Consider the following 18758-nt stretch of genomic DNA (forward strand, 5'->3'; position numbering starts at 1 on the left):
AGTCGCGATAATTTCAACTCGGATCCCTCTCCACTCTGCGTTGTTGTGCCGTTTCGTGCAATCACGATCCGCGTTTCAACACGTCGGGGGTGGCGGTGTCTCGTCTATGGAGAAGTAATTGCGAGCCGTATTGTTTTTCGGTCCTGTGCCATTCGCCCGCGGCCGCGGGGGTAGCCGGGGTACGATTAACAAAGCTAGAAAACAATGAGTCAGTGGGAAAACAATGCCGCCACAATGGCACGGCTCGTTCGCTGCCATTCCACCCCCGCTGATTACAAGTTCCGCGCCAAGCCCCCGCACTTTTCCATTATTCAACGAAAAACAGAGGTGGAAAAAATACCGCTAGCTACTGGAGAAATCACTGGAAAGTGACCGAGCACGGGACTTGTCCTTTTCAATATGAAACATCCATCGGGGTAGTTCTCTTGGATGTCGTCGAAGGATCGACGATTCTACGATTTTTCGTCGTTCTTCAACGATCGAAACAAGGGTTGTTATCTTTGTTTATCGCCTTTCTGTGTTTCTTGCAGCAGATCTATGGATCATTGTTCATTTTAGCCTTCTTCTTTAATTTGGTGTACAGGTATTTAAGATCAATCAATGGGCGTATTTAAGATCAAAATATCGATATTTTCGTAAATATTTGATTATTGTAGATAGTTATATCGTCCGTCGATTTAAATAATTACAATTCACTTTTGAGGTAGTTCCATATAGCGAATTGTGATATAGATATACTTGGATAGATAGCGAATTGAAATTTAGCTGTGAGCAGTAAACTAGGATAAAAAGAGAATGTACCAAGCGTGTAACATACACAAATAGTTTGTAACAGCCATAAGCCTCGATCGAATAAACGAATACAACGGGATACGATGCAACGATAGTTGATTTTCTAATTGAAACAAATGAAAAATAAAATACCGAACAGCATATTGCTTCCATTATCTTTCGATCTATATGACGAAGAGAAAACGTTGCTTGTATTGGATCTCGGTTTAAAGAAACAGCCACTAAGAGGGAATATCTGGCGAAGAAATTAATTTGATACGTAAACCACTTAATAATACCGAACAATATCGAGGAAAAGAAAAATGTCGACGCAGAAAGAAATTGCCATCTTCTCGTCTCAAGTTTCGCCGTACTCAAAGCGAGGTAAATTAATTAGATTCAACGGTTCATGAAACTTTCTCCGGCGGAGAGTACACCGGGGACCAATCGATCCTGTGTTAAAAGAGACGCTCGACCTGGTCTCGATTCACCGTTTTCCTCATTGCGATTCTTATCACCGTTCGAGTCGTTACTCCATCTTGACCCGATACTCAATTTTTTCACGAGTTTTTATCTATTCTTGATCTCGTTCCGCTGAGCATAAAGCCAGCGATATGAAAGGCTTGACCCTGCTTCCATACAGGCTTTATCACGAGGAAACCTCGATTCCATCTTGATACAATTCCAAGAGGATCTTGACCTCGCTGCTTTCGCCTCTTTGGCCCCTTCCTCTAGTTTAGTCTAGTCTAGTCTCGAGCTCCAGCTTCAGCTTCAGCTCTTTCTCGAGTGATCTTTCGTTCGTCTTGACACGGTCTCCAAAAGTAATTCGAAAGTTATTACTTTTGGTAGATGCAATTAAGCGATCTCTGTCCAACGTCTGATAGGAGATCTTAACGATCTCGTTAAAAAAGTGGAAGTTGTCAGAGGGAAAATTATCGTCTAAATTATAAAAGAAGCAGTTTGGACGACTCTTTGTACGGCGATAGACTGTTTATATAGCGATTAACCCTTAAATTTTAATTGTGAATATCAATCGGCAACTTCAATTTATTCTCAGCATACTTGGACTTGCAAGTTTTTAAGTGTCACATTTGAAATGCTACAACGACGTGTAAATAATAATATTAAAGTCATTCAAAACGATCTTTATTCATCTCAGGAGTAATATAATCTTGATTAAAATATTTATATTTTAACACTTTACCGACCGTTAACGGTTCAACGGCATACGCACGTCCGACCGGCAGCTCAGACGCAAATTCTCCCTGACGCCGGCTCTGTTTCGGTTTAGACTCTCCAATACTATTCTTTTCGTTCATCACGAACGGTAGGTAAGTTTTTCAAATTGGTATAAAACTGTGGAAGCTTACAAAGCAACTGAGCAAGATACCTTAGTACTAAATAACAAATTACTGCTTAAATAATGAGAAAGATTGTCGATGATAAAAAACTGATTAATCGGCTATCGGTCGGTAACCGCCGGCGACAAGAAACCGATTAATCGGCTATCGGTCGGTAAGGTGTTAAATATAATTGAGTAATGTGTGGAATTTTTTGAGCGCCGCACATCGGTGGTGCTTGAGAGACACACTCGAAGCGTTAAGGGTTCGTTTCAATGAAAAGAATTCATTGATTCATAAATTCTTTCCAAAAGAATTCATAAATTCTAATAAATACCAATACTTGCATAAACATGAAAAAGATGTTCAACTAACAACGCGTTTTTCGCTTTGATGAACCAGTATGTTCATAACACTCTTAGTCGTCTCGTAATATGCAAGAAATTCTAAATTAAACGCATCGATGCCTCTGATAATTAACACGTTCCTTAAATCAATCAAATAATCCTATAGCTGGATAAATATTGCTGGATAACATTAAAGAACTATTATCTTAATAGAGAAGATAATTTTCCAAGAATTAGTAAAGAGTCTATACTTGCAGAGTATCTAAGCGTATACGAAATCAGCGTGGCGACGTCGAACACCAGGCATTGACACGATTTTCCATTTGGGACCCAGTCGCCTCGACTTCTATTCTTCTTCGCGTGTCAGATAAGACCCATGCACGGCTCGTCGCGATTGTTCCTGTGGCGGGCAACAGAGATAGCCGCCGTGGAAACAATGCTGCTCGCCGAGAAGTAGAAAGCGGCTACGGATTGCGTAGATGGAGAAGTTTGATCGGTTCTTATCTAACACAACCGGAAGAACGGGAGTCCAGCTGGCTGGTGCGTCCGATGGGAAACTGTGCCGACGTTATATGCGCATTAACGACGTTGTTTTAGTATTATCTAACTTTATCGCGATTCCGGTATATGGAATATCTAATTAAAAAGTAGTCGGACTGCAAGCACAGGACAGATGATAAAAATGTGAAAAATATCGTACGTTTAGGTATGCGTTACCGGTTGTTCTAGTATCAGTCTTTCAACGAAAACGTATCACGACAAAATTCTACGCTCTATTAATTCTTTGGCAGCGTAACAAAATTACGAAGACTCGAGAATGAACGGCCTAGATGATCATTAATTCTCTATCCTTGACGCTTCTTGCGTTTCTGGTATCGAATATAAAAAAGCAAAATATATACTTTCAACGTACTTGTAAGCACCGGATCAATAATTGCGTCACGTGTAACGATATTCAAATTGTCAAATTTGTAGCACTATATTTTATAGTTTGCTCGGCTCTATCTCGGATCTGTGTACTCGGTCGAAGTTCTAAAATCCGCTACTTGAATAAATGTCAGAACTAGTTGAAGAGGTCGCGCCTAACACAGCCATCGTGTTCCTCTTCGTCTATTCGATCTAGCTCGGATAATGTATGGTACTCGAAAAGATCAGCTACTTTGTCACGCGACAAATGCTCGTGCCACGTGCGTTTTCAGCGCGAACAAACGTTGAAATCGGGCAAAAAGCAGGCAACACTGGAGGAAAATCCCTGGCGAGAGGAACCACGCTAACAACGCCACTTGTTATGCGTATTTTCTGGCAGACCACGGGTTGGAACGTTGCCAGCAGCTTAGGCAGTCGTATTTCGTCGAGGCAACGTCTGCCGTTTGCATTTACCGCATATTAAGCCGAGCCGGCTGCAACGGTGCTGCTTGCCAAACGGTCGATGCATTCGCAGACACTTTGGCCACGGCTGATCTGGCGACCATCTACGCCAGCATCCTTATTACCCCGTACAAGGGTTGTTAATTACACCCCCGTGTGTTTTATTGGGTAGACAGTTCGAATGAAATTGGGAAATTGGTGTTGGAGCGAGGTGGAAAGGATTTAATAAGGTGGCTTATAAAGGAGAGCTACTTTAATGGTAGCAGGATTGAAAAGGAGCGAGAAACCAGTTCCATGTCCTAGGATTTGAATGGAACAAGATATTTTCTTGTGTGTCGGAATTTTAGAAAATAGAAGATCGAATGTGCAAAGGATGATGCCCGTGAAGTGTAAAGAAAAAGTGGTGGGAGAAACAAGTGACTCGCGTCTTGCGACTTTGAAAGATGAGAAATTTCGACGCTTGAAAATTTGGATATACGCGATTCTCTTAGATAAGCCGAACCGTAACCTCTTTTCGTTGTTTTAACAAGCTCGCTTATCACAGGAAAATCTACGATTTTGAGAAATCGAAAAATTGCAAAATTTGACGTCTTTCGTTTAACAAACACAAGTAATAAATAACTTTCAAAAATATCGAAATCTCTACGTAAATCGTTCTTCGGTGAAACTATCCGTAAAAGAGCGTTACGAATGTCGGAGCAGCGAGAAAAGAAAACGAGTATATATATTTTAAATTCCCCTAACCTTCCCATGCCATCGCTGTTTCCATTATCAAATAGCATTGAAAGGAAAAAATCCCGCTTTTATTAAGCGTTATAGATCATCAACGAACAACGTTAAAGCGAGGAGATACTCTGGCATAAATTCTCCTCGTAAATAAAACGAACAGATCCTAAGCCGCCATTCATTCTCATGGTCGAACAATGCGAGACGACGAAAAATATTCGCGGAATCAGTGACCGATCAAAGCGTCGGAAAAGCCTGCAGGCCCGAGGCAGTACTTTTTCCAGTAAACAAAAAAACGCCGGTCGAACAATCGCTCGCGAGATATTTCATACTCTTTGTTTCGTCCGCAGCTGATTTAATGGCGGCACTCTCCCTTCGTGGCTACTTGAACAGCTTCTTCACTCGCTGTTCGTTGTACGCGATGCTTCCCTCTCCGCCGTTGTCTCTTGTTACGTAAATGCATCATCGACAACGCGAGTTATACATTTTCCGTAAACTTGTTCATTGCAGTATGGCGAAGATAGATCGGCGACTAAACTTGAAAATATTGAATTTTCGAAAATATTGATTTTCAAAAGAAAAGAGATTGCGAAAAGGGGAAGCACCAAGGCCGGTTTCACGTATCGCGAGCTACGCATCGCTGGTCTCGTCTAGTTCCTGCGTGGATCACCTATGTCGATCGCTCTTTCATCTGGCAAAATTATCGCCGGCGGCTGAAGTTGTTGGGAAACCAGCAGACGACGAAATCAGTACCGCGATGCTGTATCTTTTGAAAATCGGCGTGTGTCGTGCGAAAGGATTCATTGGTATACACGTGTAGTGTATATTGGGTGTCTATCATACGCGTACAGCGATACACGTGTCGCCGCGTGAAACCAGTTTAGCCTTCTATAGATCTGGCTGATTTTAACGCTGCTGTACTTCTCGCGTCTATGCAATTTGGAACGTACGTTACATTTTGATAGACGTTATTAGAATATACCAGTTATCGAATAGCAAAAGAATCAGACGAGTTAGTATAGAATATAATAGTTATTAAATATTTTATCACTCGCTGTAATTTTCGTAATTTTCATTTTTGTGAATTCCACGCTTTTTTACTGAACGAATAGCTGAAAAAAAAGATGATACACGAGGAGATACAAAGCGAAGAAGAAGCGAGGAGAACAGCAGAGTTAAAGCTATTTGAATTTTTTAAATCTCCATCACACGTCCTAGCAAAACCTTCACGACCGATTAAAAATACTCGTAGCAAGGAAGATCGATAGGAAAAGCCGAGTACGATAATGCGATAGTTTTCATCGAAGAAACAGCTTTCCAACGGGGCGATAAATGAAATTCTCTCGCATCGGAAACTCTAAGAGGTTGGTGCAGCAGCACTCGAGAGCTTTCCACGACGCTACGCTTTTAATCCCCTGCTCGGAACGCCCGTGTACCTTCGGTGGAAAACTTCCTGGTCGGTCAACAAGAGAGAAATACAAAACGAGAGATAAAGACAAGGCAGACTTTACCCAGCTTGCAATTTTCTTACGGCTAATCGATTCGTTTAAGTGCACTCACCCCTTCCTCTTTGCCTTGCAACAAGTGGAAAGCGCCGGCTCTTTGGATGCCAGGAAGGAACCAAATCGGATGCGATCGTATAAGCCTCTCGATCAGAGTGATGTCGCACGCGACCTCGCTGCCAGAATCTTCCGTCGAGCTCGAAGATCCACCCGAGGTGGCCGACCCTTCCGAGGAAAGCGACTCCTCGCTCTGAAACATAAAGTTAATCGGTTAACATTTCCGTCAACACCTACGCGTTTCAAGAGCGAACTTTCTCAGACCGCGTACCATCAATATCATTTAACGATACATCAAGCTGGGTTATCATTTTTATCGTTCTACGAATTTTGCAAGACCAATAAGAGCCCAAATAGCCCAACTCGTTCCTCTTCGTTAAATAAAATGACACACGAGTTTCCTCCTACAGCTGTTGTCGAACCTTAACTCGAGACATTTTTCATCGACATATGACATTTTCAGACATTTTGTTTCGTGTAGTTGGTCGTGAGACTTTGAGAAATGGTGACGATAAAGACGCTTGCACGTCCACTTCAATGACACATATTATACAATTCAAATCACGTTGTCGTTTTGCCTCGGAGTATCAAGATCGTTAGGATACATGTAATGTAAGAATAAATAAACTCCGGGTAAAACAATATCGCCGCTACGTGCAACCATCGAGCGAAGACAAATTTGAATTTTCCGACTACTCCCGACCAGTATAAATAAATGGATGCAATCGAAAAGAGTTCAGTATCGATGAGTTATCTACGAATTATCAAGAGTTATCTACCGAGTTATCGACGAGTATCTAGTGAGCATTTATCGAGTATTAATTAGCAATTTTATAATGCGATTTATACGCTATACGAGAGAATATCGTCTGTATATTTATTTATTATTTTAAATATATTCGATGGTTTCGACAACAAGCAATAACATCTAATAAATCTCACGAACAAACATCCTCTATACAAGTCTTCTACAGATATTTATATGTCGGGTTTGTCGGGTTGGCGCTAGTTTTAGGGGCGCGTTGCGTATCTTCATTAGGACAGGCCATCGTAGTTGTTCAATGAGGTTTATATTTTCAATTATATGTACAAGTGTTGATTTAACAGGGTTTAACGATTTAACGTGATTATTAGACACTCTTAAAGTAAAGACAATGTTCTTAGGTTCGAACGAATCCACGGTCAACGGGATAACTCTTTGTACAATCGAATATGTTTTGAAACTCAAAGTGACGTTAGCTGTGACGCACGGTATCTTTCTGACTGATTGATCAGACGTTGTGTGTAAATTCTTCAAGGTGATCATAAGAATAAAATACTGACACGATCGCGTTTGTCAATTGCGTATTGACCGGGGTTATCAATAAAAATTCCAGGCGCCGTTACTAGGCAGACCCGCGTAGAGCCGTCATTGCTCCTGCCCCGGGGCTTGTTCGTTAATACAGCGTGTGTCCCTCGATATTGGTACTTCTACTGTTAAGTAAAAACGTTCGTCCCGTGACCGTGGCTACGTTTGGCGACCAGTTGTGTCACTTTGACCCCAAGCCCACTGTCACAAACCTCGGGCAAACATAATCAGATTGTATTACAACAACTACTTCTAAGTTCTATTATTTAAGTACAGCTATAATGAACAGTTTAGATCAAAGTATCGGGGATCTTCCCAAAATTCCAAACGAAAGATCCTATGTCCCTACATCTCCGACATATACAGGGTGGTTGGTAACTGACTGGAAAGGGGGTGATTCTACGCGAAAAAAGAAGTCGAAAATATAGAATAAAAATTTAAAAATTTAAAAATTTAAAAATTTAAAAATTCAAAAATTTAAAAATTCAAAAATTTAAAAATTCAAAAATTTAAAAATTAAAAAAGTAACGTCAATCGAGACAACGATCTACAGTGAGATCCGTTGTAACGAAACGCGATAAAGTGCACGCGTACCGAGCGAAAATTCAAAGTCGATTTTCTCGAAAACAAAGCCTCGAACGAAAATTTTTATTCTATATTTTCGACTCTTTTTTTCGCGTAGAATGACCCCCTTTCCGCTTGTACCACCAGTTACCAACCACCCTGTATATCGTCGGATCTATGCGAAAGTTTCTTCGATTGATTGAAACCTTGTTATCAGTATCGTCGCAACGACCGTTTCTCTCGCTTAGATACTAGCAACGCGTATTAACGAAAGAAATTATTCGCTTCAGAAAGCCGAAACCACCTTTCTACCCACCCGTACACGCTTCTCACTCGTAATTGCCATTTTACGATTCTCGTAATGGAATCATTACGAGCGTTCCTGGTATCCCCGCGGGAAGCCAGGGCTACGATATTCGCTTATTTCGTTCATAGCTCGACGACGATAATCGTCGCGGAAACAAAGAGGACAATTAAAAGTGGCGCAGATACGAGGAAGCGTTCTGCGCAAGAAAAACGAGAGAGTAAAAAAGAGGAAAAAGGAAGTGTGTAACAGTAGACGGATGGAAAAAAAAGTCGGAGGAACGATTAAACGAGCAGCGAATAAAGGTTGGGGCGAGCATTGGCTGCAAATTGAGATAACCGGTGAACCCGTTCGTTCTGCACCCTGCGTGGTGTCGGTATAATACCGCATTAGAGTGTATTGTATGACGATCAGGTAGGATTTACACCCTCGGAATTGCGGCTTAAGGGCCAGAGATTTCCATATTCGCGGCGTCGCGTCGCCCGCCAGCGAATCGTGACTTTGTCCAGTCGTTCTTCGTGCTCGTGTTGGAATTGGCCGACGCGAGGTTTTACGGTGGTCGAAAGGAACCATGGGGACCGAGATTAAGCAATGAAGTGGAATTAACGTCGCGAAACGCGTCAGACGTTTGAGAAATTATACCGTGCATGGTTTATATGTTGTGCGTATTCAGGCTGATGTTGCGTTTATGATACTTTTAGATGTTATTCCCAAGAATAGAATATCAAGGAGCTCGTTATACATCGGATTACGTGGTCCGAAAAGTTTCGTTCGTTTTATAAGGAGATAATAGGCGCACAATGTTTTTTGTTTTATATTATTTTGTCGAATTACGTATGATCCATTTTCTTTTATCCAGATAAAAATCACAACGTTTGACAGAATAGGTTTCATGTTTGTATAAAGATAAGTTGTTGTAAAACGCGTGTTTGTAAAAGAAAGACACTTTCCGGACTACCTAATGATATATTCGTACTTGGAATTTCATTATTATATAATTACGTTAGAATTATATAATTACGTCGCATTTGAAAGGGTAGTATTGTCGCTAATATCGAATCGTGCATGTCGGACATGATTCAGAGAATTGGGAAACGAAACGAACAATATGAAATGAGAGATGCGGGAAACGCGTATATCGATAGAAAGTTTCCGATACTTTTGTCAGCGTGCTCTTTCATTCTGCAAGAAATTCGTCGGACAACGAGTTAATGAATCTAAAAAAAATCGTATGAATCTGAGTTTCCTAATAGTCTGAATGTCAACGCACACCCCGTGGCCACGTTGCAATCCATAAATAATCACTAAACGATACTCGAACGTTAAACGATCGCAATCACGCTAGCTCGTGTCGTAATAAATCAAGGCAGGCGTCGATTAAACTTCTCCCACCTTTTATCCGATTCTGTCGCCCCGAATAATCCCACGATTCCCCTAAATACCCTGTAAAAAGTACAGAAGGGTCGCGAACCCAAACGGAATCGGTCTCATTTCCAGTGACGCGAATTAGACGTTTGACGAATCGTAGAAAAACGTTGGACGGGAAAGTCGATGATTGTAAAAATCCAGTGCAATCGATCAGCATCGATCAAAGTGTCTTACCAGGTGGAGGACGTGCGATTTAGCCAAGCAACTAAATGTATTCCTTTGTAGCTAATCGTTCGCGATTATCTCGGATAAAATCTGTAATATTTGAAATATTTGTTACAAGCATACGCTTCGCAAAGTTCGCGTTCTTCTTCTTTTTTTTTCTTTCAAATTGGTGCGGGAACAGGTTTCGCAGTTACGCTGAAACGACGGTAATTTAACCGAGTGTTTCTGCATCGCGCTAGAATTTCCCAACAAGAGGCTTTCCTATTCAAGTGCGAAGGTTTTGCTCCGGTTGGCTTCGTTTGTGGAAAGGGTTCAACGCTGTAATACCGTGGAATTGCCTTCGTTACCAGCGATTCACGATCCCACCGATACGTGTTTCGTTTAAGGATAATAATTTGTGAAAATTAAAACACATTCACCACACGCGTCTGCCTTTGCGCTCGGAGAAACGCTTTTTATTTTCCGTTACGTCGTCCTATTAACGCAAGGAAATTGAACGAAAGAACGGGAAAAATGTTTGATAGGACAATGATAAAAAGTTTGACGCGACAACGAGGGAAAATTGATCAGTCTTTTAACTCTTTACTTCGTCCCTGTTCCCATCGAAAGTATCACGAACACCAACGTGCTCGTACGACCTATCAATTTGTATCATTCACGAGAGCTTTCAATCAGACCGAGTTTCGAAAATAATGAAAAAGATAACGAGAAACAATTCGATCCAGGCGCTTGCCACGAGTTTCGCACCGACACATCGCAAACGTCGATCACTTGCGTTTCTCAATTTTTCCGGCAACCCTATTTTTTCACTGCGGTGGCGCACGAGGACACGACGGGGGTCCGAAGAGGATTCGCGAAGGGGTTCGCCGCGTACTGGAGTTTCGAGTGTAATTTAATTTGAAATGCAGACTGACACACAACGGCGTTTCAGGTTAAACGGATTAAACGAGGACGTGCGACGCGTGTTAAACACCCTCGCAGCCAATTACGAATCCCTTAATTACGAGCCGCCGAAAGTATTCCACAGTCGTTGCAATTTCCCGATCACTCGATCGCTTGCGTCATTTCGTGCGCCGAAATTGCGAAATTTCATTACAGGACATTAATTCGCTGTAACACAAGATACTAATTATTTCCTGACAATTTTATCAACGTTGTGTCCCTCGGAAAAACTGAACTTTCAATCTTCAGTGAATGAGTCAATTGAATGGTTCGAAGATATCCGATCATTTTCGACAGGATATGTTTCAATTACAAAATTAAAAATCGAAAACGTAAATACGACGTAATTCGTTTACAAACAAAGCGTAAAATGTCGAGGTGCATGTCCAAGAGATTGTCAATTCGAACAACGAGTTAATAAATTATCGATTAACTAAACGACGCACTTATGTGATTTTAGTAAAATAAATCTCAAGTATCAAAATACCAAAATGTGTCAAACCATTCAAAAGATATTGCCAGTTATTAAAAAACAATCATTTTCACATACAAAAAAAAAAAAAAAGAAAAATGATTCGGTGTGAATAGAATCGAAGATCTCGTTACGAGTACCAACTCTTTCATCTCGTCGTTGGCAAACTATACAGCCATTAGTGAAGACCTTCGAACGTCAAGGCGATTATTAAGCAAGAAGGAAGATCTCTTACTCACCTGTACATGATGTAGCTGCGTGAGCTGATGATGCTGCAGCGGATTTGGCGGAGGCGTGCTCGGCGAGCTGACAACCTGAACGGTTCCATGCTGCTGCAGATACGGTTCCAGGAAGACATCGCTCCTACGAACAGAGAAAATAGACCGTCTCCGTTTAGTCTCGTTTCGTTAATTAGCCTCCTTCTGTCAGACGTCTGCTAGAATTCGCCTGGACAAATAAGTAACGCGATTTCGAGCCGCTTTCACGCGGTTAGAAAGACTATTAGCATTCCGTACGTACATCGCGTCGTCGTTGTACGACTATAATTAACAACTTTCAGTTTGTTCAAATTGCATGGATCGCATCTGTGAACTCGTTTCAATATGGCACGTTGTACGATACTGATTGTTAGTTTTGTAAATCTCCCGGATTGTATGACATAAATAGACAAGATGGGTTGGTAACATTCCTGTTCCGTTACATCAAGCAACTGTTAAGCCACGGCATTTTCTCGATAAACTTCCTTCGACAGAATTCTTGGAAATTCATCGCGAGCAATTATTACACAGAGTGTCTCGTTTTAATTCGTCGATGCAATTGTTTAGAGAAATGTATGAAATCTGTATAAAATCCATCCTGTTTACGCGTCGATCTGTCTCCTGTTTTTCGCTCAACGTCCCCATCGTTAATCCACATCATTGGAAAAATAAATCCAAATCCTCTGATCGTACGAGAAACGTCTTCTTGAATGCGCGTAAAGCTCGTCTTTACGATCGTCGTTCCATTCACCCGGTAAATACTATATTTTCTTGCGTTCCATTTCCCCACCAAAAACCTTCTAACGTAGAATGGCGAAAGAGGAAGCGGAGGCAAACATAAAAGTGCCCTGCGATCGTCCAATTTTGTATGGTGAAGCGATGGTATACGGGTAGAGAATTCTCGTTACCTGCGCCATTGCACTGCTGCAGGTAATCGCTTAGAAACTCACGAGTAAATTCTCCGCGTCGGGGCGCCTCCGCTCTGAGGGGACAATACACGCTTTGTAAACAGACCTCTGTACCCTGGCGTAATTTCCGCCGAGCTGATTCAGAGAAACTGCGGTCTCTGTGACGAGAACAGACCTAATTGATCCCGGGATTCCTCCCTTAGGGATCATCGTTGAAACAAAGATAGGATTTTAGAGAAATTCGAACAAATTTGAAGTTTCGTGGTTTCGAGCATTACGTTAATCTTCGTCTATTTCTCTTTTCTTGCGAATTTGTCACGGTTAAATGGGTCGAGTAAATTTAAGTAGTTTCGCTGATTTTGCTTTGAGCTTCGAACTTTTGGTTAGTAGGTGGAAAATATTTTGATACGCGTAGCATCCAAGAAGATTAATTTGCTAACACTGACTAAAAGTTACGAGACATTTTTAATTATTAAACGAGAATGATACTTATTAATCGCGTGTATTATAAGGAAAATTAAATTACGCTACGTTTTGAAAATTTTATCGCAGATCGATTGCATTAAAATTTACGTTTCAAGTCAGCGAGTTCGTTAACTATAGGAACTTACAGACGGAATGAACGTGGCAAACCATCGATCGAACCATCGTCTTAGCGTTCGTCGAGCTTAACAAGCGTCCACGAGACATCGTAGCATCTCGAAATTAACGTCGACTTAACGAAGCCTCCGGTATCCGCTAATTATACCGATAATCCGTACTCGTGTAAAGAGATTCGAAGCCCACCGGTACCGACGGTGCTCCGACTCTTAATTAATGATCTCATTAGAGTCCGAAAAGTCCCCTAATGACCTATCTTACGGCCACGTCCAACCCTTATCCTCCCACAACCCTTTCGATTCTCTTCCTACGCTCTTTTTCAACGTTTCTAAGTTTTTCTCGCTCGTCTCGTATTCTTTTCTTCTCTCTCCTTACAGTTTCATCGATTTGTTTATCACCTGCTTCGTGAGTCGAGGTCAGCTGTCTCGAACAAAGAAACCAGTGTGTGTATGCGTTCTCCGGCGAATGGGAACGACGTATCGCGTTGCGTATCGCAAGCTAATTACGCCACGTAGTAGTCACCACGCGTCAGAATCTAGAGAGTAAGTGGCGCGTTACGCGGAAACGCTAGGCGTTAGATTAACGACGCAAGTTTTTGTGCGTCCTAGAGTATTTACGCAGTTCCTGGGAAGCTTCGAGTACCAGGGCTTTACCATTAGTAGCTTTGAACGCAGATGCTTGACCGTAGTTGCCGATGGAAAGTAGAGATCTTTTATAGGAATTCCAGGATATCTACGTTGATACGACGTTCGTTATAATTCGATGGATCGGTGCATCGACCAGCTTTCAGTTCGTTTCTACGACTTCTTCGTGTTTATTCGAAGCAATTTTTTCACGTTACAATTTTTAATACCAGTAGGCTTTCTCGCGAGGGAATAATCGTCGGAGTTACGCGAACCATTTAACCGCGAGCGGCACGCTTCACAAACGGTATTATTTCGAGCAAACTTTGTCGCAATTCCCGAGCTGAATATCGAATGAAGGGGCGTTGACGTATGCAAAGTCGCCGGCTAACACCCCCTACACGTCCGGCGCTCTATTGTCCTCTGCGTTTGACAGTTAGACGGCTTGTCTCGGACCTTGTCTGCCCCAAACTATCGCGTTCGTGCTCCAACATCGCTCTCGGGACCGTATACGGATCTCTGTGAGGGAGCCGCAGAAATTTTCGTTGCGTTTCGATCGATCTAGAAGAGGACAAACGCTTGACAACGGCAGCGGATACGAATCGAGGAGTCAAAGTAGCAAATGGCGCAAGTGTCGTGAGGAGGTGAAGATTTTCCGCGTGGCTTCGAGTTGAGAATCGTAGCGATCCCAGTTAAGATTCTTTCAATTCCTGCAAGTATCGTTCCCTTAGTTTCGCTTACCGATTAATATTAACTTACGACTTTGCTCTCTGTCATTATACGTACGTTTTCGCGTCTTGAAAAAGATATAATGAATTTTTCAAACAATAAACGCGGAACATCGTTTAACGAAGAATAACGGTGAACTAACTCACGCAACTATGATTTTCAGTCGGTATGTTTGCGAATTTTTGCATCTACTTATGCTATTTGGCTTATTTTGTATTATACACGGGTGTCCTGATTTTTAGAAACTTCGACGACTCGTGTCGAAAATTTTGTTAATAAACAATTTTAATTTATAGCGTGATATTAATCGAGCTGTGATTAATTAAGCCGATTACACTTTTATCTTTTTCCGATCACAACGAAACTGAGATTTAGCATTTCAATCCTCTGGCGACAGTCTTCGGGAGTAAAATAAACGATTGTAGCACTCGTACTTTATCAATGAGATTTAAAGAAGCAGTTTTTCATGTTTTTGGCAGCCACGTCGTTTATCACTTGCACGCTACAACTATCCGAGACGCGATAGCAATTGTAACCGATGATACAGCAAATTTGAACGAACAAATGACGACTTTATCGATGTAGATGCTCTATGATCGTAGAACGCTGCAAGTGCTCATAGAAGAAATAAATGGTCAGGGAGAGTTCGATTTAATGAAATGAAACGAGCTCGAGATGATTACCAGTGCACGATAATTGCTCGCTCTTGGTATTGATACAGGTTCGAAGTTCCAATCGTTTCTAGCGATCTCAATTATACAAGATGATTCTAAAGTTCAGAATTCTTCGCGTAGCGTTTGTAACAGATCAAGCGGAACTTCCTTAAAATTATCAGATTAAGCGTATCATTTTCTTCGAAGATATTAATTACATCGATAATCCTACGTCGATCGTTCGACAACTGCATTTGACGTGTCTCTATTAATTCTTAGCGGTCGATAATTATCGAACCGCAGACGGATACTAATTATGCATGGCGACGAACAAAGATATTCATACAACTCAAATTTTGCTATTACGATTCCTCGTGCAATTTTATAGATTACATCCCTTCGAATGTTATATCGAGAACTTTGGGTATTTCGCATATTTTTGCATATTACGTACATCCTGTTAATTGTGATTATTTAATTACAAGGATATTTAAGTTTGTCAAAACGTGTAAAATCTACATAATATACAGAAACGCATAAAGCATCGCAGGTAAAATATTTACTCGACGTGAAATTTAATGGACAACAAGTTTTTGCTTGCTTCTTTATATTCGTGAACGAGCGAATTTGCATAAACGTGCACGCAATGTTCCCACGATAAACGAATTGAAATATAATAATTTAACAGTGATATCTTCGCAGCGCAGCTTTCTAACCTTTTAAGGTTAATTAGTAGGACAAACAGACCTCCTTTCTCTACTTAGTCTAATTGCCAGCCTGTTTCAAAAATTCATCCATCATTCGCTGATCCGTGAAATCCAGTCACCATCTGTCCATGGTTCGGCAATTAAAAGCTGTTCTTTCGGAGCATAAATCATCGTCGAGGAAACTGCGTTGACGTTTGCCCGTTCTATATTTTATTTTTCTTTCGTCGAGCATCAGGAGACGATTTGTTACGTCGCGACGCGACGTATCGATTTTTCCGCCGCAGCGATATCTGCCGGACGTCATTGATTAATTTTACGCCGTGGATTAATTGACTGCTGGAAGAGTTTTCAGTCGCACGCGCCGCCACGTTCCTGCTTCCGAAACACAAACACACACAGGTGTATCGATTTAATTAGACAGGAAACATGCGCCGAAAAAGCCGGTCGGTCAACATATACGGAAGTACCCGAGGTTTTCCGCTCGCGTGATTTAATTGGTAAATCAGCTCCGACTATTTTTAGATACTGGTGAAACGTATAAAACATTCATGCGGTAGAATATTTAACTTGCCAGTTTTTAGATCATTTGGTAGTTTCCAACGAGCCTGCAAAAACTATCGTGCGAGAGACATAAACAATTTCTAAAATTCTCTTCTATCACTCCAAGCCTGATTCCAAACAAACCCACGATGATAATGTCTATGACGATGATTTATCATCGACTGGAAACTAAAAAACGAAGCCAAACAAATAATTCTTCGAAGCAAAAGCACATTTCCCTTTCTCAGCAAATGTCAGAACCCTTACATATAAAGACTCGTACCAGTTGCTAGAACAGTCGATCTGAAAATAACAAAGGGCCAACGACGCGGAAGTTACGTTCCTGATTCGGGCACCAGGAACGTGTTCGTCGTCTGCGGGATCGGACGGGGGTTGCCATGACGACTGGGGAGGTTCTCAACACGTGGTCCAGCAACGGCCTCGTAAGGGTAAAAAGGGGATTTTTACGTATTAACGAGCGACCCTGTGCATCGTGCTTGCAACGGCGGATGCGTTCTTGCGTCTGGAGAAGTTCAAGGGACGAAGCTTCCATCTCGAGGAACGCGTCTCAAAGGCGAGGATTCTCGAGTGGCGGAGCTGGTCGCTCAAAGGAACGCGACCAACGAACGACTCTTCGTTCTTTCGAGCGATATGGCCCTCGTGTTTTCGACTAGTCTTCCTACCTCGAGATGTTAAGTTCGTTGCCGTTAACAGAAAGGGTGGCTAATTGTTGCGAGTTTCGAGGGTTGGGGATCGCTATTTATGGAAGTGGGTTGTTGCTACCGTGATCGACAAAGCGTACGTATGTACGTATTTATTAAATTCAGATTTTTTTCAGCTCTGAAATAGGCTTCGGTTACCATCTATTCCGTCCTATTTTGGTTACCATTATTTGGTCACCATAAAAAGAATAAAAAGCGTGCGTATGTACGTATTTATCAAATTCAGATTTTTTTCAGCTCTGAAATAGGCTTCGGTTACCATCTATTCCGTCCTATTTTGGTTACCATTATTTGGTCACCATAAAAAGAATAAAAAGCGTGCGTATGTACGTATTTATCAAATTCAGATTTTTTTCAGCTCTGAAATAGGCTTCGGTTACCATCTATTCCGTCCTATTTTGGTTACCATTATTTGGTCACCATAAAAAGAATAAAAAGCGTACGTATGTACGTATTTATCAAATTCAGATTTTTTCAACTCTGAAATAGGCTTCGGTTACTATCTATTCATTCCTATTTTGGTTACCATTATTTGGTCACCATAAAAAGAATAAAAAGCGTACGTATGTACGTATTTATTAAATTCAGATTTTTTCAGTTCTGAAATAGGTTTGGGTTACCATCTATTCCGTCCTATTTTGGTTACCATTATTTGGTCACCATAAAAAGAATAAAAAGCGTACGTATGTACGTATTTATTAAATTCAGATTTTTTCAGCTTTGAAATAGGCTTCGGTTACCATCTATTCCTTTCTATTTTGGTTACCATTATTTGGTTACCATAAAAAGAAAAGAAAATAACGAGATAGGAGGCGAGAAAGTTTAACAAAATTCGAAATTTCATTTAAGGAGCGAACTATTCGAGGCATTCTAATTTTATGTAAAATTAGTATAAGGTGGGGAAGATAGGGAATGCGTTTTAAATGGTATGTTATTTCGATTCCGAACTCTAATTCAATTCACCGGCTGCTATTGAACTCGGGCCAATCGGGCCTGGTATTCCTGCAAAACCTTGAATCGTCGCCAATGGGGGCGGTTCAGAAATTCTTAGGCAGTCGGCAGAAAGCATCTCCTTTTTTAGTCTTATCGTTGCGATAAATTAAACGTACCAGGTACATACACTTTAATTAATCGCGAAGAAAATCCCAGTTACATTTGCTAGTCGTTCTAAAGAAAATTGTTATCGTTTTCAACATTTCTTTCGTCTTGTTTCAAGCATTTTTGCAATCTCTTGTCAATTACGTTGAATTGTTTCCACCTGTTTCTGACAAAAAAATCCGTGTGAATTTACACTTGAGGAAAAGCAAGCTTTTCGAGGAAACACTCTCGTTCATTTAACGCTACCTTCGAGAAAAAGAAGCAGCACGAAACAGAAAGGAAAACTCACTTCTTCTCGGGAGAGTACTAATTTCATTAATTAGAGAAGGGTTAAAATGTAAAATGGAGATTGCATTCTTTCGCAAGCATCGCGACGCTTCTCCTAAGGTCTTTTCGGAAGACGCTTTCTGTGCGAAGTTTAAAGAAATTCTCAGCCTCTAAAAGAACCTTCGCTTCCTCTTTTCTTCCACCTCTTGCATCCTTCACATCGTGCAAACGAGGAAAGTTTCACTAACAAGAATAGACGTAAGCTTTCTAACAAATTAGAGTGGTTTCTTCTCAGTTCATAAAAATCGCGAAGTAATTTT

At 41.2% G+C, this 18758-nt stretch overlaps 1 protein-coding gene across 13 annotated transcripts in view; it reads right to left on the reverse strand.

Moving 5' to 3' along the window:
- Positions 1 to 18758, reverse strand: part of LOC117207984 (protein sprint) — a 157133-nt gene that overhangs the window by 22262 nt on the left and 116113 nt on the right. For all 13 annotated transcript variants that reach the window (XM_033448741.1, XM_033448740.1, XM_033448751.1 and 10 more), the window contains 2 exons: positions 11574 to 11697; positions 6113 to 6304 (listed from right to left, as the gene is read on the reverse strand). In XM_033448741.1, the coding sequence (XP_033304632.1) occupies positions 6113 to 6304; positions 11574 to 11697 (316 nt within the window). The remainder of the gene's footprint in view (positions 1 to 6112; positions 6305 to 11573; positions 11698 to 18758) is intronic.

Source organism: Bombus bifarius, unplaced genomic scaffold (genome assembly GCF_011952205.1).
Source record: "Bombus bifarius isolate JDL3187 unplaced genomic scaffold, Bbif_JDL3187 scf7180000008047, whole genome shotgun sequence".
Taxonomy (NCBI): Eukaryota; Metazoa; Arthropoda; class Insecta; order Hymenoptera; family Apidae; genus Bombus; species Bombus bifarius.